Source organism: Misgurnus anguillicaudatus, chromosome 23 (assembly GCF_027580225.2).
Source record: "Misgurnus anguillicaudatus chromosome 23, ASM2758022v2, whole genome shotgun sequence".
Taxonomy (NCBI): domain Eukaryota; kingdom Metazoa; phylum Chordata; class Actinopteri; order Cypriniformes; family Cobitidae; genus Misgurnus; species Misgurnus anguillicaudatus.
The window spans coordinates 30,982,836-31,007,441 of record NC_073359.2 but is presented as its reverse complement, the minus strand read 5'-3'; the positions used below and the strand labels follow the sequence as shown (position 1 = coordinate 31,007,441).

General features: G+C 42.2%; 2 protein-coding genes and 1 long non-coding RNA gene across 5 annotated transcripts in view; all 3 read right to left on the bottom strand.

Annotated features, from left to right (window-relative positions):
• The window catches only part of LOC141359253 (uncharacterized), a 452,145-nt gene that overhangs the window by 85,557 nt on the left and 341,982 nt on the right, over positions 1–24,606 (bottom strand). The gene's annotated exons all lie outside the window — the stretch shown is intronic.
• The window catches only part of LOC129452971 (uncharacterized), a 132,513-nt gene continuing 111,157 nt past the window's right edge, over positions 3,251–24,606 (bottom strand). For both annotated transcript variants that reach the window (XM_073861395.1, XM_073861394.1), the window contains one exon: positions 3,251–3,576. In XM_073861395.1, the coding sequence (XP_073717496.1) occupies positions 3,266–3,576 (311 nt within the window). In that variant the 3' untranslated portion in view covers positions 3,251–3,265. The remainder of the gene's footprint in view (positions 3,577–24,606) is intronic.
• LOC129452972 (uncharacterized) overlaps positions 11,524–24,606 on the bottom strand; it is a 38,642-nt gene continuing 25,559 nt past the window's right edge. Inside the window, exon 5 of the mRNA XM_073861397.1 lies at positions 11,524–11,665. The gene's annotated coding sequence lies outside the window, so the exon portion shown is untranslated. The remainder of the gene's footprint in view (positions 11,666–24,606) is intronic.

Sequence of the window (24,606 nt, the reverse complement as noted above, 5' to 3'; positions counted from 1 at the left end):
AGTCTGGGGGTTTGTTTTTTAACTTACACTCACTCATATAGTGCTGTACTTCTTCCTCAATACCCTGTCAACCTGTTCTGTCTACCACCTTGTGAGATTTTATGTATTATATGTATTGACAGGTTGATGGATTAATTTAGCTGGTGCCTGTGACCAAGTGACAAATAAAAGTGATTGAGTTCCACAAGGCTGGAGGTACACAAAGGCTTTGTCTAAAAAGTGGAGCAATTCCAAGTTTGCAACTACCTTCTGGTTCTGGTGACTGACATCCTGCAAGTAGATGATGGTTTTATATTTAAAGCTGCGGTCGGCAACTTTTTTGATCATATTTTTTGATCATATTCACAGAAACCAACACTATGCTCTGATAGAACAACATAAATTAGACTTTTTAAGAAAAAACCCGCTTCAAGCTCCACCTAGAGCCTGTTATTTGTTTAGCAAAAATCCACCGCTCCCGGTTCATTTGGTCTAATCAGCGCAGGCCGGTTCATTTGGTCCAATCAGCGCAGGGCTGTGTAGAATCTGCCTGTCAATCACAGTACATGCACGCGCCACAGACCCCCCTCCTCGCACGCATTACAATATCACATGCATCCGCCTGAAGTTCATAGGTGTTTTGGTTTGAATTCAGCGTGATGGTGAAGAGAACATTCACTAACAAACTTCGGATTCCTCGGTTAACAACCAGAGCTAGGAAAACAACAAATGAAAAGAAGGAAAAAAGGTAGAAAGCGACCGTGACCATGACCGTAATAAAGCTAGGATCAATATCGGACCAGCATTTGAAAGGTGGAGGAATCTACGAGATTTTAAAGGGTTCAAGCTGGATGCAGAGCTTGGCACATTTCTTCTCGACAGGTAATTGTGCTTTATCAACCATTGATTGTATTTCGGAGTGTTATGTAAGTAATCTAAGTATTCTTGCTAAGCATGCGTTCAAAATAATACTGGTGCACACGCGCTGACGAGGACGAGCTCGAGAAGGGAGGTTGCTCGGTGGTAGTGGGGAAGGGACATGACATTGTAAACATTTGGAAACTGCTCTATCCTCCAGAGTTGCCGATGGCAGCTTTAATGAATTTCCTACTGAGGATTCAAACACGATGTTTCCTTACCTTACCAATCTGTTACATTCTGCTCACATCACGCTGGTAAAGTTGATTGATCAGTTTAGCCATCTGTGTTTTGTGGGTCAGATTCAGGGTCATATTGATAAGGCAGTAAATACAATAGTATCTCCTGGCTCTCGCTATTGCTTTGGGACATCATCTTTCAAAACATGGTATAGTGCGTCACATTTCCGTTTATGTAATTCAAACACAACGCACCCGGCCAATCAGTTCGCATTTCGGCAATGAAAGTGGTGTTGTTTTCCATTGGTTTTAGCAACTCAGAAAGTTTATTAAAACGGTATCCCAGCATCAAAATGTCTGGTTGTTGCGTTTGGTTGCACTAATATAACATACTAATAGCATACATGTATCTGGCAACTTTATTTTTGGCCATCTGCTAACGTCTTCTATACAGTGCACTCCACTATAGTACACAGATCTGTAGCTGTGTTGAAAAAGTTGATAAAGTCAACTTTTTAAAATAACTTTCTCTGTCTGTGTTGCTTCACTGCTGATTCTTGCCATACTTCCGTTGCCTAAATAGGCGCGCATATGCTGCCACGTCATCATTGTGTACAAACAGTAAAAGGGTCTATGTGTAGAAAAAGTTAATGTACAGCCCTGGGTAAATGACTTTAATAAAATATCATCTGTTCAATACTGAGGGTAGTCATTCACAAAATATTCAGTCAGTGTTTAACTCTTTATATAAGATATCAGTGAGCCAGTTTATTTCGGCACCCATTCTGATAACCTCTGACTCCTCATGTCAGTTCGTGATGGAGGTTGATGCGTCAGAGGTGGGAGTAGGTGCAGATTTGTCACAGCGTTCTTCAGACGACAGAAGCATCCCTGCAGATGTCATTACTGCCCTCCCACTCTACGAGGGTAAAATGGTTGTTTTGACCGTAGTGGACCGATTCACAAAGACGACTAATTTTATTCCCTTGCCTAAATTCTCTTCTGCCAAGGAAACAGCGATTACTGTTGTAGATCACGTCTTTCTGCTTCATGATCTCCAGATAGACGTGCTTTCCGACAGGGGACCCCAATTTGTGTCAAAATTTTGGCAAGAGTTTTGTAAATTGCTGAAGGTGACAGTCTGTCTTTGGGTTTCCATCCCCAAAGCAATGGTCAAACCGAGAGAGCAAACCAGGATTTAGAAAGAATGTTGCAATGTTTGGTGTCCAAGAATCCTACCTCCTGGATTCAGCAACTCTCTATGGTTGAGAATGCACACAACTTGTTACCAGTATCATCCACGGACCTCTCTTTGTTTGAGTGTAGTTTAGGCTACCAGCCACCAATTTTTCCCAGTTTGGAGTGGGTTTTTCTACCAAGAATATTCTGCTCCTTTCGTGTCTAACAAGTTAGCTCCTAAATTTATTGGCCCGTTCCCTGTCACCAAAATTATTAGTCCGGTGACAGTCCGACTCAAACTTCCTCCAGCATACAGGAGTATCCAAGATTAAACCCGTGTTTTATTCAAACCTTAATCCAGCTCCGGTTCCCCCACCGCTGCTTCTTGTAGACGGGCAACCAACTTATTCGATAAATCTTATTCTGGACTTGAGACGGAGGGGATGCAGATTCCAGTACTTAGTGGACTGGGAAGGTTACGGTCCGGAGGACAGAACTTGGGTACTTGCTAGGGCATCCTGGACTACTATCTTATCGATGATTACAATCAGCAGGTAGGTTGTTCTGGGAACTCCAGGAGAACACCAGCTGCAGATTATCACTACCTACACATATAAGCCCTGTCTTTTCGTTGAGTGGTTGTCTGAGCATTATTTAATGTTATGTGTTGTTTATGCCTGTTTCCAGTTGTCCACTCTGTTTCCCGTTTCTTGGATTCCTGGTTCGGTTTACTCCACAGACATTTATCTGAATTGTTATCTTTCATCATTCACCAGATAACCTGAGACTTTGTTACACCATCTCTCACCTGCTGCCTGCTGTGTTATTTCATGTGACATTTATTCTTAATAATTTATTCTGTTTTTAACTTGCAAATGCATCCGCATTTTTCCTTGCCGTAACAAAATCTCCACTGTAAGATAATAGTCATAAATCACTCTTACATCTACAGTATACTGTCAACAGAGTACAGATGATCATAAAATCATTATTATACTCAAACATTTCAGTTACTCACCTCTGACAAACACATTGAATCTCTTGTATGATGTTTTTCTATCTCTGATGATCTTCAGTGTATAAAGTCCATCATGTTCCTCACTGATGTGATTGATGTTGAGATCTCCAGTCTGAGGAATCAGATTCAGTTTATCTCTGAATAGATCATCATTAGGTGTAGTGGGGCTTTGGTTTGCAGGATTGATTTCAGCTATGAGAGTTTCTCCAAATCTCCACTCTATCACATCATCTCTCTGTATGTCAGTATCAGTCTTCAGATTGACAGATTTTCCCTCATACACATGCAATGGTTGTATTTCATCTGTAACAGCAGACAACAGAAACAGAAAGACAGAAATGAAATCAATTCAGGTGATTTTCATCTATTAAGTGTTTTATTTACTGATTATAAACATCAGCTCATATTCTCATAAATGAATTTCTGTTTATTAACGCAATCTTTTAGATTCTCTATCAGTAAATAAATCTAAACACAACTATAACATCTAGATGATGAATTTTATGAATCTCCTAACAGAGAATACAACTATGGGTAAATGGGTAAAATACTTTAACAAAATATCAGTTGTTCAATTTTGATGGTAGTAATTCACTATACTATTCAGTCAGTGGTAACTGTTTATATAAGATATTAATGATGTAGTTGTTAATCATAAAATATCTGAAATGAAGGATGCACAGAGTTCACATGTGTTGTTACAGTTTCTGTTCACGAGCGTGAAGCCTACCTTTCATAGGAATGAAAAACTCGCTTTACGTCAGTGCACACACACCAGCGGGCACACTGGCACAGAGCAGAGCGAGACCTTCAGCCTATGTGCCTGGGATCAGCCTCCACCCAATTTAAACCCTGAGTATCATTAACTTACATGAACATGCTTGCGCAGGTTTAAGTCGAGTTTTTATAAGATGCAAAGTGATCGCTTAAATATGGCCAGGGGTTTCTTTTATAAGAATTGAATTCAGGATCTGCATCACTGGTGCCTGTCTCGTCCATCTCCATGGTTCTTTTAGCGCGTTCCCCCGCCCATCAATCAATCAATCAATATCCTTGGTGCGCCTTTATCACCTTGCATTATTAAAAAAAAAAAATTCTCTGTGCAATGGCCAATCTCTCCTCTTTGCTTAAAGTAAGCGTGTATGTACTTAAACTGTGTCCCGTGCTTTCGCACATGTCTAAGTACTCTTCTCTTCGATTTCTTTCTCTTTGCTCTTGGCATAAACGCGGCCAAACGGCAATCAGAAATCGGCTTCAACGATTGACCAATGAAAATGCGACATCATACATGGAATCTTATTGGTTGATATTGAACCGCACATGGAATAAGTTCACTTAAGTTCAATCAAGACGAGCCAAGATGGAACTGAATCGATGATCTCAGGTAAGCAGTTTTATTTGTTTTGATGTAAAATATGTCAAATGTATCTTAGAAATGTCTGGGAAGATAGCTATTGGATTCTTTTACATATAAATGACCTAGACTGTCATATTGTTCACACTACAGGTGCCATGACCATTGAAAGTGAGATTTTTGAGCCAAATTGATTTGAAAGGCGATTCCAAAAGGCAAAAATAATATTTAACGTCTGATAATTAACACATTGGCTGCGTCCAAAAACTCTAAAATATTTCAAGGCATCAAGGCACGTCTGAATCCAATCTTTGTTTACTTCCTGTCTCCTGAGATACCTCCATTGTCGGTTCCCGCAATTCTATGCATGGGCGTACAACGAGAATGTTATTGGTCAAGCCGAAAAAATAAAATGGTGGCCAAGAAAGCGGCTGGAGCACAAATTTAGTGCAAATAAATGTATATTTTAACTTAAATACACCTTTTAATTGCATTTCTAGCGAAAAATTTGTATTATAGTTTTTAAATATGTGAACATTAAGTGTGTAGCAGAATCAACTGCCAAATTCAAATCTGAACAAAGATTTTGGGGAAATCTAAGATAAATTATGCTACATCTATTATGGCTGTCACAAATACAGGGAGTGCAGAATTATTAGGCAAGTTGTATTTTTGAGGATTACTAGTGATGCACCGATGTATCGGCCACCGATATTTATCGGCCGATTTTTGATGAATTTGAAACCATCGGCATATCGGCAGTAGCACAAGAAAGGCCGATACCGATTGTTTATTAATTAACTGCATAAAGAAATCCATTATATGTACAAAATTAGTTAATGTTGTTAATAAAATAAATGCTGAATAGCAAAAACCACCTTTGAAGGTTGTCATGCTGTCTTATTATATTTGTTTTAGCTTAATTTGTGCCTCTCTTATTATGTTGGTCAGTTAATTAGATCAAATCCATGTTCAGTAAAAATAATTTGATGCAGAAATGATCTAGCTAATAGACCAACTGTATAGTATTGTATACAAGTGTTTAATATCGGTATCGGCATTGGTATCGGCCAGAAGTTGTCTGTTTAAATCGGTATTGGCCCAAAAAAATCCTATCGGTGCATCCCTAAGGATTACTTTTGTTATTGTACAACTACAGTGCTCTTGGTCAATTCAAAATGTTAACAAACCTTCAAACCTGAACATTTAAGTAGTAAAAGTGAAATTTTGGCTTTCTTAAGAGAATATTTCTATGTACCCCATTATTAGGCAACTATTGGTGTGCAGAACCACTAGGCAACTAAATGAAAAACAAAGATTCCACCATCTCACTTGTTTTTTTTTTCACCTGTTGAAGTGAGAACAATAAACAACCTCTACCTTTACAAAAAAAATTAATTAAACAATAAAAAATACATAAACTCAGTGACCAATACAGCCACCCCTCCCCCCGACAACAGCCACAAGGCCTCCACTCACGGACCCAGTCAGCCCCCCGATCTGGTCCGAACCAACATCCCGTGCAGCCACAACCACAGCCTCCAGGACACTGTTCAGAGAGGTGTACTGTTTACCTTCACTGTAAATGTCCTGCTTAAGAAGGGATCAAAAGGTCTCAATAGGGTTTAAGTCAGGTGAAGAAGGGGCCATGTCATTAGTTTTTCATCTTTAAAGCCTTTACTGGCCAGCCATGCAGTGGAGTACTTTGATGCATAGTTTTACGCTGTGACTTACTGCTTTTAAAGATTTAACCATATCAACATCATATTTAATCAGTCTCATCTCAAGACCTTTTGTGATGATAAATAGCGACCACCTTGACTTTTCATTAAAGGGTGGCCTAAGTGTTGCTAAATGAATCGCATTTTTGACAGCCTAAACAAGCTAAAAAAATCATGAAACGTTGCACATGTGTCAAATGTGGTGACATTTTTTATTTGAAATAGGCTTCAGAACTGGGAGTGTAAAAATGCCTTTAGCGCCACTTACAAAAGTTCAAGAGAGCAGCCCCCCCGCTACGGTAAACATACAGATACAAAATGTGGTAGGATCATGTATCACCCCAAGACCTACAAAAACGTCTCTTGAAAATTTTTTTTTTTTGACAGGTGGTACTTATAGATAGTACTAACACATTGGGCCATGTTTTACACTGTGATTTACTGCTCATAGAAATTTATTCAGATCATCAACATATTTGGTCAGTCTGAACTTAACCCTTGTGCATTGTTCCAATTCACTACCCTTTTGTGTTGTTAATGGTCAAAAATGGGCACTAAATTAAACAGCTGTAAAAATGTCAATTTTTTGAATAAATCGTGATTTTAACTCTTTAATTGCCAAGTTCATAAGTGATGTCACTGACTTTAAGGAAAAAAACACAAAATGACTGATTTTCAATATAAAAAGTGATTGTGGACTGGATTTTTTTCACCTTTTTTACAGTCACAAACAATCGTGTGACAACTAACAAACACAAAAAGTAATGCAGCGCTTTGATTGATGCGTTATAAATAACGAGCATCCAGACTGCCCGCTAAAAAACAAAAACGGCACTTCCATTTCCAACGTGTACAATTTTTTGATTGATAGATGTGGGAGCACCTGTAAAAGTATGATTGACAGGGAGTCATAAATATTTTTTTTTTGACAGGTGGTACCCTATAGATTCAGGGGTCTCAAACTCAAATTTACTTGGGGCCATTTCTGAGATTGACATTTAATCGGAGGGCCGCAGAGCTATTTTAAGGTTTAAAAGTACAATATTTTTGTGAATTGACTGTTAAAATTCTATTATTTAATGTATAATAAAAGCAGTGTTTTTATCTTTTAAATATACATTATTTTATATAAGTAAATCATTTTTTAACCTTCTCTTTAATAACTAAGGCCTATTAAAACCTTGCACTAAACTAACAAATAAAATTTCTGTATACATTTATCAAATATTATAAAAAATTACCATCAGTAAGTGTTTGTGTTTTGATTTATTTTGGATTATTTACAGTCATAGCATTGACTTTATTATGTTCCATCTTTGTTATTCCACAGTTTTAATGAATTTGCTATTATACGTGGAAAAATATGAATAAGTGAAAGTGATCCTAAAACTTCTGAATGGGTAGTCAATGTTACATAAGCTAGTTAAACAGAAAAAAATTATAATACTGCTAGGTGTAATTGCATAGCAAGCTACATAATAATATATTAATACTTCATTATATATAGCAGTATACATACTTTCATCCTCTGTATGTTTCTCCTCATCTTTCCTCTTTTAACCTGGGCACTTTGATGGCAATTTTTCTCATCTGTAGTTTATGTGTTGCATTACATCTATGGCTCTGCCTCATACATGCGGTGTCTCCATTGGAAGCTGTGACTTGTTGATGTGAGTCCCACTGCAGCTCTTCCCTGAGTAACAGCTGATATTCACCCGGAAGTAATAAATCTTCTCTGGACAAACACTACAAAGTCCCGACCAGATTAACTGATCGCATGGTGACACTGATATGATTGACGCGAGGTTCAGATGAGGAATTAAAGTCCGATCACGGATTCCAGTATCCTCGCAATCACAGAGCGCGCGCGGCTCGTGGCTGCGTAGCAACGCGTGACGTCACTCCACGGAGCGCAACTTCCGCTCCCGAGCACTTTAGAAAAAGTAAGAAACGCCTTGACTCGTTTTAACGCGCGTTGTAAGACGCGACATGTGAACGAACCCTTAAACGTTTAAATTAAAAATGAAATGAATATGAAACAAAGTGAATAAAAATCTTCCTGCGGGCCAGATTATGTTATATTGTTGAAAGGTGCCGCGGGCCGCAGAGAGGGGGAGGGCGGGCCGCAAATGGCCCGCGGGCCGGGAGTTTGAGACCACTGCAAGTACTAACACATTGGGCCAGGGCCTAGATTTGAGGCCCATGCAGGGCTAAACTGAATATGGATAAACAGGTTTACATCTTTAAATTTAATCCTTATAGCAGAATAAAGATCATTATATTCCTTCAGCTGTAGATGATTCTTACCCAGTTGATGTTTTGCTTCAGTGATCTTACGGCGATAATAAATCACACCAGCAGCACCACCACCAGCAGCAGCAGCAAGTAGGATGAAGATAACAGATATTCCTGCTATAGCACCTGGAGACAAACCTTGCTCTATAATGATAAAAACACACAATCATTACTGTAACCCAATCTGATAATCTGATCAAAAACAAATATCAGAAATCATCAACAGATCTGATTAAAACAGAATAAATGTCAATGAATCTCATTCTTTTTAAAGTCAATCATGAAAAACCTCCAACATCAGATGTAATGATTAAATGATTGTTACGGTCACCAGATGTGTTAAAGTCATGTGATAATGTTGCCAAGTAGTGTTGTCAAAAATATTGATATTTCAATACATACAATTTAAAACTGTTCCAATACTCATGGCCTGTGGAATCGATACTCTAAGAGGAGCTGCGCATTGTTGGTTTTTTTGTAACTCTGCAAACACCAGCTGCGCGTTCTCACTTTCTCTTTTTCGTTCAAACGACGCTTGCGCGCAGTGCCCCGCCTCCTCTCCTCGTCTCGTTCTCTCTCTTTTAACAAGAAAGCCAAGCAGTAGTGCTGTGTGGAGGTTTTTTCGGATGCAAGTCAAATAAACATGAGAAGCCGAAGGACACAAGTGAAGTAAGCCAAATATGCGTTGCTACAGAGCTGTGTGCTAACACCGCTAGCAAAGCTATTTGAAGGACACAGATGAGGGATTGATAGTCATCACTAAGTATTAATTCTAGACTCCCCAAATTGTTGTTGATATGAGAGTTGTGGCGGGGTTTTTTTTGCCTGTAATTATCAAAGTTACTACAATCCCCTCACAGTTATCAGACTGAGGAAATTCAGACAGCATTTTAGGTGACAAGAAAATACTTTGACTATGGTGAAAGGTAAACTAACTCAGATACTTACTGTTGTGCTTTAAGTTCACAAAAACATGTCGTTCAGGTGAGGTTTTTCACATTTGCACCATAAGCACCCAAAAGGGGGCAATTTCAGAAATGTCCCTAATCGGCGAATGTATTTCAAAGATGGAGGACAACATGGATTCAGCCAGTCGAGCGACTCACCCTTACGTATTCTAAATAGCAGATTCTTCATTTACGAGAATACTTTGATTATATAATACTTTGCTAGTAGGCAATGTCCACGGGCACGTTACAGTATCAAGGCAAAAGTGTTGTTGTTGGAGAAGCATCAGCAAAGATTAACATAGACAGCACCTTTGTTTTAGTTTCAGTGGTTAAATATAGCTTCTCAACTTGCTTCATCCTTATTTTTAACTCTTTCCCTGCCAGCGTTAAAAAAAAGATGCCAGCCAGCGCCAGCATTATTCATGATTTTCACAAAAGTTTAATGCCTTCCTGAAAATGTTCTTCTTTAAATATATAAACAAACAATATATCAAATGAAAGAACAGACCCTCTGCTTTCAAACAAAAAAATTTCATCCTACCTTCATTAGTTCTCTTCTTATCACATCTCAAATATGGGTAGGTTTCTTCAAATACACCCAATTTTGAGCAAAAAGCTGAGATAATACAATTTTTGTGAAGGACTTTTGATAAAGATCAGATGCAGAGCGATCTTTAAAACATACATGGAGTTCTTTCTTTCACGTGAAGCGCTACTTCCGGGTTGTATAAGTTGCAGACCTGGTGGATAATAGCGGTATTGCGAAAAGTAGGAAATTCTCGTCATTGGCAGGGAAGCGTTTTCTCTTAATTGAGTTATCTCGTCAATGGCGGGGAAAGAGTTAACATTGCAATAATGCATTAGAGGAAATGTGAAGCAGATTTTTATGACCTGGTGGGAGGGGTTCTAGCAGACCAGTGTTACATTTTTAAAGAGGTGCGTGTCAGTATATGCGGTTGGCTACAGCTTAAGGGTGATTTATGGTTCTGCATAGGACCTACACTGTAGGCTGTGCATATCCTGACAAGCACCTTTCCAAATATGTACAACAATTGTCAGGTGACACTTTATAGGTGGATGATGTAGGAACCAGGAAGCTATAAAAGTGCATTCGACAAAGTCTCCTTCAGCTCTTTGTACGTTGAAGGAATGCTGGGCAAGACAATTTGTCATTGAGATGCAAAAACCTACAACATTTGTAAAATTAAATAAGAGTTTCACCCTTTTGTGAGCCAGAGTTGGCATGCGTGCTGTGCTTTACTGTTTCTATTCCTAGCATGTACCATATCAAAGTTATTACTGCTTAACAGTTAACATCCAATAAACATGTTTTCTCCATTTACTCCATCTAACTCATACAATTGCCAAGACAGCGTCACTACGTCACAATGAGACTAAACCGTGTAATTAAAAATGTTTGTCTTGTCACTGCCTAGAACTTTTTTCTACTAACACTCAATGTTTTGGGACAGCTGTAAATTGTATTGTTTGCTGTTCAATGAATGAGAATATATTTAAAAAATCCAGGACAACAAGATTTTCCAGGACATTTTAAGCTTTCTGTCATTTTACAAGTGTTTTTCAGAACTGAAAAATAAGTTAGTGTCCTGGAGAATTTCCCAGGTTTTCCAGCACACATGGAAACTCTGTGTATGTTTAACAGGTTATATCAGTGTAAAAGTGTTTAATGTAGAAATGTTACTAGTGCTCTAATTTAATTGAGATCTGATGTAAATTCTTGATTATACTAAAAGACAAAAGTTACTCACCACTGACACTAACACTGAATCTCCTCTGAATGGTTCGTCTTCTGCTGCTCATCTTCAGTTCATAATGTCCAGCATCTTCATATCTGATGTCTGTGATGGTGAGATCTCCGGTCTGATCATTCAGCTTCAATCTGTCTCTGATTCTCCCATAAAGAGTGAACTGATTGTTCTGTTTATTTACTTCAGCAATCCTGTCATCACACCCAAAGATCAACAGTATCTGATCATAGGTTTTAATGTCAGGAACATCAGTGTATATTGTGACAGGATCACCCTTCATCACTGACACTGACTTCACTTCACCTGTATCAAACACAGAGATTAAACACTTATAACAATGTCAGTCATTTTTAATATAATCATCTAACTGTGATCATTGATATCTAATACACCTCTATTACAGCACTACAACTTAATGTCTTCAGCAACATCACGAGAATACTGGCCAGCATACTAAACACAGAACAATGTAAAATATACTGACACAATTGGACAGAGACATACTGTACTGTAATTTATCTACTATTCACACACACACACACACACACACACACACACACACACACACACACACACACACACACACACACACACACACACACACACACACACACACTTCCGTTATAATGACACTCTTTGATAATGACATTTTGCATGCAAGGATGTTTCTGAACTTGAGCAAAGTTGTATGCATTAGAAGTCTTCACAGAGGACCCAGCACCAGTACGGTTCCGGGTTTATATTTTAAATTGGCAGTCGGGTTCAGGTTGTTCCCAGTTCAATTACTTTGGGTCCCGGGTCTGATTAACATTGTGTGTAAAACCTGAGTCGATCAGAGAACGACCGTGATCAAAGTCAGTCAGTGCTAACTGTACATCCACACCGCCGCCAAATTGATCTTACAAAGAAGCTCAGGCCGCCCAGTCAAAGACGCTTGTCAAAAAGTATGGGGAAGCTTGTTGATGCTTTGGCCGCTTTGAAGTCTGTGTCACCATGAAATGTTAACGAAAAAACATGAATCACGGATCAAATACAAATAGCTACCTATTCTTCCAGCGATGTGACTATACGGATTCGTACATCGTGATATCGATGCTTAAACAATACATCATGCAGTCCTACTGGCAAGACAGACACATTTGAGTATCTATCAGTATTAGTTAAAAATATTATAAATCATCAGCACGCACTTCACAAACTCACCGGGAACACCAACTATACCAGCTATTTTATTAAATTCCTTGTTCTTTTGTAACTGGTCCCTATATGAAAATAAAGTCATATCATATATGATAGGAAACCCAGCAACAGCGATGATCAGTTTCTCCTCCATTTTCTCCTCCATTGGTTGAAACGAAAGTTTACATTGTATGTTTCTCCAGAATCAGCCAGCGAAGAATGTCTAGGCTATATTCCGATTGGTTGCTGGTGTTTTGCCACTGCTTGCCGCTAAACCATGTCATAGCTCATTACCATAAGGTTGAGCTTCTTTCAATATTCTGATTGGCGCTCTGGTAGCTCAAAATGCGACGCAGATGGATTTGACCCTCCTTGTAGCTGAGAGAAGCCAGATCATGAACGTGAACATGGGAGGCCCCTGAACTTGGGAGCCCCCTGGGCTTCAGCCTGTTTCCCCTCGCGGCCATCTTGCCAGTCATGAAGAATCGATATCCCAATGCGAATGAATGGACTCCATAGGAGTCCATCTAGAAGGTCAACATTGTTTTTCACTTGCGACAAAACAACAAATAATCTGTGCATTTATATGAACTATGCTTTAGAAGCTATCCATCTTAACTCTCCCCCCTTTTACGTCACATTCAGAGATCAACACTTCTTGACTGGCAAGATGGATGCTAGCTGAGATGACAACAGCCAAAGTCAGTTGTTCAAAACATTTCTTTTTAGTAAACTCTGTGTACACAAACAATGTTCTTAATGCGCGAATTCATGTGTAGAGACTAAAGACCCTGCAAGCCATTCGGGCCGGGCTCGGGCCGTTTTTTTGGTAACACTTTACAATAAGGGTGCACTAATAATCATGAATTCATGCTTAACTAATGCACAGATAATACTGAATTAATGTATTACTAATGATTATCCAAGCTATTCACCAGCCACTCATCAATGACTGCCCCACTAGCAACCAACGAAGAGTCTGATTAATATACCAGTTCACACATGAATCGTTATTAATCAAATATGCAATTGTTGATCAATTCCATCATCACTTCTTTTATGAACTAAGAGTCTTAATTAATTTGTTATTTACCAGCCTTATATTTCGACTTCCAGATAATACAGGTAAACTAATATGCATGAACACATTATCAATTACAGCATCAGTAGTGTTGTAATTAACACTATCACCAAATAATGAGTCAACAATGATGCGCCTCAACAAGCAAAGTCACAGCACAATGATACACCTGCAAACCACCAGCTAATGATTCACTAACAATCAATGACCATCACTAGAGCCTACAAAAGCCATTCACCAAACACTGTTTCCAAAAACACCGCCAAAAACACACCTCCACAACACACCACATCCAAACACAACACCAAAACATAAAAAAATAATATAAAATGAAATAATACAAAAAGACTGATCAAAATTAGACAACACGTTCAGATACCTCACGGATGTCTGTGTTGATCTGGCGCCCGTGCTAGTGCGTGACACGGATGTACATTTTTGGGTCCAGCCGTTTCAGTCTGTCCGTCGTGCAGGTGAATGGTTACAAACTCTGATAGACAAAACAAATATGCACAGACAAATCCAAATTAAATCCTGCGGCTCGGGACGACGCATTGATGTCCTGGGACGCGGGACGATCGGTTTGTGTGAAGAGCAGAACAGTATTTATATAGTTTTTTTACCTCTATCCATTTTTTACACTATACAGAGCAACACGTGCATTCACTACATCGTCTTATTCATCTAATGTTTAATGGTGGGTTGCGAAACAACTTCATACGTGCATACCGCCCCCTAGTGTATCGGGTGCACGGCATGAGGGCGCTTATAAACTATACAGGGCTCCCGATACAGTAGGTGGCAGTATGCACCTATAAAGTTGTTTCGCAACCCGCCATTAAACATTAGATGAATAAGACAGTGATGTGAAAAATAAACATAACGGTGATGTGAACGCACGTGTTGCTCTGGGGTTAGTGTTGTATTAGAGGTAAAAAATTATAGAAATACTGTTTTGTTACCAGCCAATTTTTACGACTGACAGACTGAAACGGTTGGATTAAAAAATGTACATTTGTGTTATGTATTAGCACGGGTGCCAGATTAACACAGATATCTGTGAGGTATCTGAACGTGTTGTCTAATTTTGATCAGTCTTTTTTGTATTATTTCATTTTATATCATTTTTTATGTTTTAATGTTGTGTTTAAATGTAGTGTGTTATGGAAATGTGTTTTTGGCAATGTTTTTGGAAACAGTGTTTAATAAATAGCTTTTATAAACTCTAGTGATGGTCATTAATTATTAATACATCATTAGCTAATGGTTTGCAAATATATCATTATGTTGTGACTTTACTTGTTGAGGCACATCATTATTAACTCATTATTTAGTAATTGTATTAATTAACACACTACTAATGCTGTAATTAATAATGTATTAATGCATATTTGTTTACCTGTATTATAAGGCTTTGGAACATTGTGGTAATTAACAAATTAATTAACACTATTACTTAATAAAAGAAGTGATGATGGAATTAATCCACAATTACATATTTAATTAATAACAATTCATATATGAACTAATATATTAATCAGACAGACTCTTCATTAGTTGCTAATGAGGCAATCATTAATGAATAGCTAATGAATAGCTTAGATAATCATTAGTAATACATGAATTCTGTATTATCTGTGCATTAGTTAAGCATGAATTCATGATTATTAGTGCACCCTTATTGTAAAGTGTTACCGTTTTTTTTTTTACAAATCTGGCTCGGGTCGGACTCTGGCTTATTTTAGCTTCTCTCCTCATTGTGCATATAATTTAAGTGCAGCAGAGCACACGTCACAAAGTGTGTATGAAATATTGTTATATTGATTATATTATAAATATTATACATCATCTAAGAAAGTAACACAAGCGCAACACACATGCTCAAGGCGCGGCACTCACGTGCATTAAACAGGTGACACTGACAGTTGACCATGCAGGGCATTAGGTAGAAGTTAGATTGTGGGGAGTTGATAAAAGAATACCTCAGGAAAAGCTGCATTTTGGAAAAATTTCAATTTTCTTATGACACACAAGCAGACATTTATCAATGTCAGAGTTCTTTTCAAAAGCCAGTGCCAACTAATGCCAGATCTTAAATGATTGATAAGTGTGTGGATTTCTGCTGCGAAGACATACGGCCATCCCAAACGGTGGCTTGTGGAGGATTCATAAAGTTAGCCCAGGAACTAATAAACGTCTGAGCAGCCTATGGTGGCCTGTCTGCAGAAAAGTTGCTGCCTGACCCCACAACTATCTCTCGCAGATGCCAGGAAAAGGCAACAAAAAAAGAGAAGCAATTGTTGCTAAGATAAAGGAGGTGATGTGTTCAGTTAATGTTGGGATGACTACAGACATGTGGACTGATGATTACCGCAAGGTCAGTTAGATGGCAATCACATGTCACTTCATAACGTCAGATTTCAAGTTGAAGAGTAATGTACTCACCACTGCCATGTTCCCTCATGATGATGCTAAAACAGCTGAAAATATTCACAAAGAATTGCAGAAGCAGCTTGTGTCAGTTCTCAAGTTTGATCCCTCTGTAATGAGTAAGGTGGTGTTGGTAACGGATCAAGGTTTCGAATATTGTTGCTGCATTACGAACTTACCGGCACTTGGACTGTCAGGACCACATCTACAACACGGTCCTCCGACATGCCTTGGACATCAATGAGCTGTCAGTAACAGTCCCAGAGGTTGGTGGAACGTTGCTGGCTGTTAAGAAAGTAGTCCGCTTCATAAAACAAAGTGCAAAGTATTCAAGGCGTTCTGCAGATGAGTGAAATACGTTACAGCACTGTATTTCTCACACTCAAGTCTATCTAAGATGGGTATGCTGAAGCCCAAAGAATGGCTGATGTGTCCCCAGATGCTCTGTATTTTTTGGTTGTTTTTCTCCACCCCTTCTATGAAGCCCAGCGGGAGTTGGAAGGTGATCAATATCCAACCTTGAACCTTGTTGTGTTGTGGCACGAGAAGCTGAAGCGTCATTGCCAGCCTGTAAGCACTGACATGGCTTATCAAGTCACAATTCGCGTGCGCCACTTGGAATGGATTGGTAGGAAGGTCCAGATTCAGTCACTCCTGTGGCAAAAATACAACCAGCTGTGGATGTTTTGTAAAACTGAGAGAAATTCTATCCTGCGAGATGCAGTGTTGGATCGCAAACTATCGAGCAACCGGTGGAAATGCAACTGAGGAGGAGCCGCCAGCTACAGGGGTGATGTCAGATACTTCGCCACCTGCAGCAAAAAAGAGAGCCCTGTCAGACTTTGAATTAGAGTGGGAGAATGTTGCCCAGGGGGGTGATGACACAGCTGATGAGGATGAAATCCACATATACCCTGAACCTTAAGCCTAGCAAGGACAAGGAGGAATATGACAATTGAGATTTGCTGGGTTGGTGGAGTCAACAGGCGAAGACCATTCCTTTGTTGTCAAGACTCGCCGTCATATGTTGAGCATAACTGCAAGCAGCGGTAGCAGCGAACGCATTTTCAGCAAAGCAGGGAGGACGCTGAAGGAGAAAAGGACATCTCTGAAGCCTTCACCAGTGGATGTTTTTTCTTTACAGCACTTGCGAATAAACTGAATGATGACCACCGCATCTCGCAGCCTCAAACATTTCAACAGATTTTTTTTATTTTATTAATTTTATTTAACATTAGCCAGTTGGTCGAAGAGTTATTTTTGGAGATTGTTTTGAACATTGTTTCTCAGTTCAGTTACTGAAAAACATAGAAACGTAGGCCGTTTATTTATTTATTTTTGCGGTTTTATCTCGTAGTACTATATTCTCCCTTCATGTTTGTCTAATATTTTTGGGCATGATGTTTCAGGCCTATAATAAAAGTTTACTTCTTAGTAGCATGTGTGTTTGCATGTGTAGTAGAGACAGCGTGCATCAGAGAGCACGCGTCAGAGAGATAGAGAGCACATCAAAGAGCGCGCGTCAGAGAGACCTTAAAAGTGATTGATGTTGGTCTTGGGTCGGGCTGAAAAAATTGCAGCCGTTGACGACCTGGGGTCAGGTAGGGCTTAAACACCACAGGCCAAGGCCAGGGCCAGGTTAGCGCTGGAGTTTTTGGCTCGTGCAGGGCTCTAGTAGAGACCCAGGTGAGCAAAGTATCATGTTGTGTCGAGCCTTCTTATTGTTGTAAAAAATGTTTGACAGTGATCTTAATATGACAAAGTAAGTGTTTTGATTAATGCCATTTATGTTTATTTTTTATCAGTGTGTACAACTGTTCAACTAAATTAATATAAAATGGCAAAGATGAATGCACATTTATATAGGCTATTGATTCAATAGATTTTTAGCATTTTGAAAAAAAAACTTCATCATGGATTTATTGCATTTTGTGGAAAAAATAATTCGTTTTTATAATAAATCTTTGAAAATCAAGTTATGGATTTGAATTTTTATGTTTTATAACCTAAAGATGCTATGTGAAAGTTTGTAACGGAAAAGAGTGGTTCCCTTTCAGTCGGTCACTACGACGTCACGTCGTGACCGACGAATTGGGAACTCGCTTAGAGAGACCAATCTGCTTCGAATACTACAAAAAACGCCAATGAACTTGGCATTGAGATATTTGCATAATGCTGGCGCCGCCCCGCCAGGTGCGTATATAAGGCGCACGTGCAAATAAGGAAATCAGCTTTTTTCGCTTCGAAAGCCGGCTTTATCTGACTGAGAAGCTACTCTCTGCTCTTCTGGGAACGGTTGCTGAAGTTGATTGACAAGCAGTACTAACACAGCGGACGCTCGCAGTATTCCACTGCTCTGCATATTTTTTGTTTTGAGTTTAGTGTGTGCGTTGCCTTTCCCTGTGCGCATCATCAGCTGAGCACCTAAAGAGTGATTTCCCTAAAGAGTGATACGTGAGAGCTCTGTGTCTTTTTAAAGACAGCCACTCTCTCGTATATTCGGAGATCAGCGTCCTTTTCAGGATTGCTTTTCGTCCGTGCGATCTTGGATGTGAGAGGTATAAGGGTTCCAGTTTCGGTCACGAGCGCTGTCTTCATGCTTGGGCATCAAGCACTCTGAGGCTGCGCTCGTGGGGAGTTTTTGTTCTCTCTGTGAGAGCATAACCCTCTTGGATTGCGGAGACGACTGACGTTTCTACGGGAATGCTGTCCGCGTCTTTGCAGTGCTGACACCGCCATGGTGCGGCTGTCAAGCGCTCGCATGACGCTCTTCGCATCACTACGCTAAGTAGGACGGAGGATACGTCCTCCACCTACCGGCCTTTCATCCTCAGCCGGTTGAGGCTCCGGTGGAGACGGCAGAGTCGTGTTCTACGATTTCTGCCGATCCATTGGACTTCCTTCTGGTCCCGTTCACTTCTGCAGCATCAGAGGGGTGTCCAATTTCCTCCGAAGTGGAGTAGTTCCGGAGATGGCGGCCGTGCCCGCTCGAGCGGCGGAAACGGTAGAGTTGGAGAGGTTAACCCCTCTCCGCCCGAACCGTACTGCCCACGTGATTGGTATTTCGGAGCTGCTCGGGCCTCTCGGTCCTCTTCTCCTGTGCCTTTCTTCCCGACGGCACGAAGAGCTGACGTGATTTGCGGCCATCCGGTCGTTCAGCTTCAGCTTTCACCCCTCATCTCCCTCACCAGGGGAGCCGCTAAGGGCGGGGACCCCTTCAGTGGAGCGGGGGGTTGCGATGCAGCTGCGTTACTGGAGGGACCACCCAAACCTTCCCTCCCGTGTTTGTAGACAGTCGTCCGGTTACGGGCGCTGTCCGTCAGGCATGCGGAGAGGCGGCTTCAGCCATGCACGCAATAACGTTGCTACAGGTTCACCAAGGATTTACAAGGGAAGCCGCGACCTTCAGTCGTGCGATGTTCACCACAGTGGTTCAAGATCGCCACCTTTGGCTGTGTCTGACTGACGGACGCAGGCGAGAACAAATTCTTGAATGCTCCTGTCTCACAGACCGGCCTCTTCGGCGAGGCCGTGGAGTCGTACAGCTCCGCTGCGCAGACTGAGGCGATCTCTTAGGTCATGCCCCGGCGAAGGAGAGCTGCCCTTGGTCAAAACCACCACGCCGGCTCCTCAGTCTGCCTCTCGCCGTCGGCGTGCTGCGGCGACCACCTTCGTTCCCCTCCTCGGACCCCATCTCGGCAGCGCGGTGGAACCGGTCGTCAGCAGCTCGCCCCGCCCGCTTAGCCGCTTCCCGTGAAATCGGGAGTTTAAGTGGCCAGTAAGCGGGCGACCCGGATTGGCAGAGGATCACTCTTCAGGAGACGGTGATTCGCTCCTTCCCCCGATAGAGGGTCGGGTGGAAAATTCTTGGTTTGCATGTGTTCCACCGGCTGTTTAGCCGGTACCCACTTAACCACACATAGAGTGCATTCCTCTTCCCTCTCCAGGTCTCCAGAGGATCGAGAGAGCCGTGAGCGGGCACACACCAGCTCACCCTACCTCTCCTCTATCGCCAGCGGGTGTTCTGAGGAGTCCGAGCCCTCCACTGAGGAGACCGGACAACCATCACCCTCATCGGAGTCTGTGCTCTCCGCAGAGGAGACCAGACGACCGTCACCTTCAGCGGGCTCAGGTCAGTGTGTCACACACACACACACACACATACTGTAGATGCTTATGCTGTCACAGCAGACGCACCGGCAGTCTCACCTGTCTCGCTTCGCTGCCCCACCGCGGGTACTTCGGTAGTGTCGTTAATTCTCCTCGTACGGTGCCTGGGTGCGTGGCTTCAGTTCCCAGCCCGTTCGTTGGGTTTTACGCACGATCCGCCTCGGTTACGAAGTACAATTACCGGCACAACCCCAAAATTCTCGGGCTTTCGTTTTCACTATAGTGAAAGTGTCCGATGCACATGTACTGCGTGCATAAGTCGATGTCCTGCTGGCGAAGGATAATCGAGCCGGGCCCTCTTACCGAGATGATGATATGATGATAGGGTTTTTCCAGCCTTTATCTCATAGTACCCAAAATACGCGGTGGGTTACGATCGATTTGATTTACGCACCGCGTCCACAAAGGTGGTCTTTTTTGGATGATAACGCCGAGGCTCGTATTTCAATATTCAGATCGGTTTGCAGCCTTAGACCTGTAAGACGTGTACTTTTTGTGTCCATCTCCCTCGCCTTAGACCGTTTTTCGCTCTGCGTCGTGGGGTGGGCATATTAATATTAAGTACATCATTCGAGCTGTCTCTCTCTCTCCGTGTCTCCATGAAAGTGCTAGTCACGACATTAAAATATCAGAGAGAGAGCGTTGTTTGCATTCTGCTTTTATTTACGTTGACTTATAATAGCCCGTTCTTGGCAGACGTGCGCGAACACAGAGAGTTAATGCTTCGGCATCTCGCTCGTTTAAGTCATCAGGTCGACTGGGTAAGAGCAACTTTGCCCCGTGCAGAGGATCCTTTTTCTCAGTATGGAATTAGACTCGATCAACTAATTGGCGTGTTTTACAAGAGCGCGCAACTAGTCAGTTCTGACTTGCCTCGGTTTAATTCGAGGGAAGTACGCGGTCCCTCTGAAACAATTTCAGAAGCCCTGGACATATGACAGCATGCTGCAGCTGTGACGCTGCTCGAGCTGCGTCATATGAGACCGCTTCAGCGTTGGCTTTACGATCGAGTCTCGAGGAGAGCGTGGCGCACCGGCATGCATTGTGTAAACACTGCACCTGCGTGTCATTTAAATTTCCCCGTAGTAGACCCAGCATTTCTGATAGCAAGATATGCCTCTGAGGGGTCTCCTGGCATTCTGTAGCATACGATGCCCTAAGCACGGGATGTTCAGCCACGTATGACGGGCTTGCAGTCTGGGGTGTGCATAGCACCCCAACTGCCGCGAGCGGTGCGCTGTATATCTGGGACTTGTACGCTCCGCTATGGAGATGCGAGGGAAGGATGTATTTGTCGTCACCGATAACTTTGCGACTGTTGCGTTATTTACCGTTAAGGCGGTTTTGCGCTCTCGTCACCTGTCGCATCTCGCTCGTCATCTCCTCCTTTGGAGTCAGAAGCATCTGAGGTCCCTTCGTGCCATTTACATCCCGGGATCGCTCAATACGGCGGTACGCGCTTCCCGAGCTGCGCCCCCGGCGAATGGCAACTCCACCCCCAGACGGTCCAGCTAATTTGGAAGAAGTTCGGTTGTGCGTAGATAGATCTGTTTGCGTCGCCGGACGATACCCACTGTCGCCTATTTTACTCACTAACGAGGGCAGCCTCGGCGTGGATGCGTTGGCACACAGCTGGCCGCGGGGGGTGCGTAAATACGCATTCCTTCCAGTGAGCGTTATTGCGCAGACACTGTGCAAAGTCAGGCAGGACGAGGAGAGCCTTTATTAATCGTCCGTACTGGACGACCAAGAATTGGTTTCATAGTTAATGCTCCTCGCGACAGCCCTCCCTGGCGGATTTCCCTGAGGAAGGACTTTCTTTCTTAGGAAGGGGCACATTTGGCACTCGCGCCCCGACCTGTCCATGTATGGTCGTTGAGCGCGCGCAAGGTTTAGGGGATTTATCGCAAGCGGTATCTAACACCATCGACGCGGTTCGAGCACCGTCCACAGGACGGGCTTACGCGCTTAATGAAACCTTTTTCGTCACCCGGTGCTCTTCGCAACGCGAGGACCCAGAGAATGCCCTTTAACATTATGCTTTTATATCTTTAACATGGGTTAGATGGTAGGCTGTCCCTCCGCCATTAAAGTTGATATCGCCGCTATTTCTGCTCATCACTCACTTATCTACGGCAGATCAGTTGGCCAGCATGATTTAATTATTACATTTTAAAGAGGCGCTCGCAGGCTAAACCCCTCGCGCCCTCCCTCTTTTTTCCTGAGACCTGTCCATGGTGCTGAAGCCTTCAGGTCTCCGATTTAGCCTTTGCAGTTTGCGAGTCTGAAGTTTTTATCAATGAAAACTCTGACCCTGCTAGCATTGGCCTCCATGAAGAGAGTAGGAGATTTACATGCATTCTCTGTTGACGATTCGTGCCTTTAGTTTGGTCCTGCTGTCTCACTGAAGACCCAGACCAGGCTACGTGCCCAAAGTTCCCACCACTCCCTTCAGAGATAAGGTGGTGAGCTTGCAAGCGTTGCCTTTGGAGCAGGCAAACCCAACCGAGGCTTTGTTGTGCCCCGTACGCGCACTGCGATTCTACGTGGTCCGCACGCAAAGCTTCAGGACCTCAGACCAGCTCTTTGTTTGTTATGGTGGCCAGCAGAAAGGGAAAGCTGTCACTAAGCAGAGGATGTCTCATTGGATAGTTCATACTATCGCCCTAGCTTACAATTTGCAGGGCATTCCTTGCCCTTTAATTTGAGAGCGCATTCCACACGGAGTGTTGCCTCATCTTGGGCTTTAGCTCGTGGTTCCTCGCTAACAGACATCTGTAGAGCTGCTGGTTGGGCAACACCTAATACGTTCATTAGATTTTACAATGTTCGTATCGAGCCTGTATCCTCTCGTGTTCTTTCCTCACCAGGGAGGGCACGGAGAGCAGACTCGCAAGTCGGCTTGCAGCCTCCGACTGAGGCTCCAAATTGAGTTTTCAGTATGGAAGGCTAACAGAGCAAAAATGCGTAATGGTTTGATTTGCTCCCTCCACTGCCTTGACAGCCTTTGTTGCGGAGCATTGGCTGTCAGCCTTTCACTAGTTGTATTCTTACGAACCTACGTGTTTGGCCAGGGCCCCACATTGCGTCCCAACGGGTTCCTTTGTGAGTATTATTCCGTGGGGTTAATCCTACTAGCCCACGTTTCCCTTAGCAGAGCACTGCTTTGCTTACACAGCCACGGCTGTCATTTAGACCTCAACTACGGTTGACTTTCGCCCACCAATAGCCCTTAACGGGGCGGTGGCTTCCGCAGCGTCCCTATACCGCTCAGATAGGGCGCTTCCCAGTCGCTGGCACTACTGTGGGTTAAAGGAACATCTAGTGCCCGGCCTTCTGCCTTAAAACCTAATTCTCCTTATCCTTAAGTGGAACCGGAGGGCTTTACGCAGACACTGGAAGAGGTCAGCCCCTAGTGGCGTTTTGGTAGGGATTCCCAATTCGTCGGTCACGACGTGACGTCGTAGTGACCGACTGAAAGGGAACGTCTCGGTTACGGATGTAACCCTCGTTCCCTGAAGGAGGGAACGGAGACGTCACGTCCCGTCGCCACAGGTGCTGCCACCTGCTGTTTAGGCCGGTCACCTTCCGGCTTTCTCAGCGAACAGAAGCTGACTTCCTTATTTGCACGCGCGCCTTATATACGCACCTGGCGGGGCGGCGCCAGCATTATGCAAATATCTCAATGCCAAGTTCATTGGCGTTTTTTGTAGTATTCGAAGCAGATTGGTCTCTCTAAGCGAGTTCCCAATTCGTCGGTCACGACGTGACGTCTCCGTTCCCTCCTTCAGGGAACGAGGGTTACATCCGTAACCGAGACGTTTTCATCTTGTCCCTTTCTTGGTATAGAAAACACGTTTTTACCGAAATTTGTCAAAATGAATTTATTGCGTTTTGGAACCAAACTCTTCATATATTGTTTTTGGATTATTCACCTTGGAAGACACCGTCATACTCACTTTTTTTGGATAATGCTGCTGGTTGCTATCATCACCTGATGGGACTGATCTATCAGTAAATATACTGAACTTGAGACTTTCACACACACACATACATGCACATTCACGGTATTACTTGGACATCGTTGTTTATCTTGTATATATATTTTGTTATTGTATATATTTCTTTCTTTTGTATAATACACTTGGGCAAGTTAAATGTTATTGGTGTCTGTGTCATTATATTCTGTTATCTTGTTTTACTGTTTTAAAGGCGAGTAGATTCCCCTTTATTATTTTTGTACATTCTGTGACCTATAATAGTTGCGGAGCGATACATTATATATCCTCGTATTGCATGTTTGTATCTGTAATGTACCAAGTTCTTGTAACAGTAGGAATGCTTTGTTTATCTTAGCAAGTCTCATAATTCACATTTATGAAAT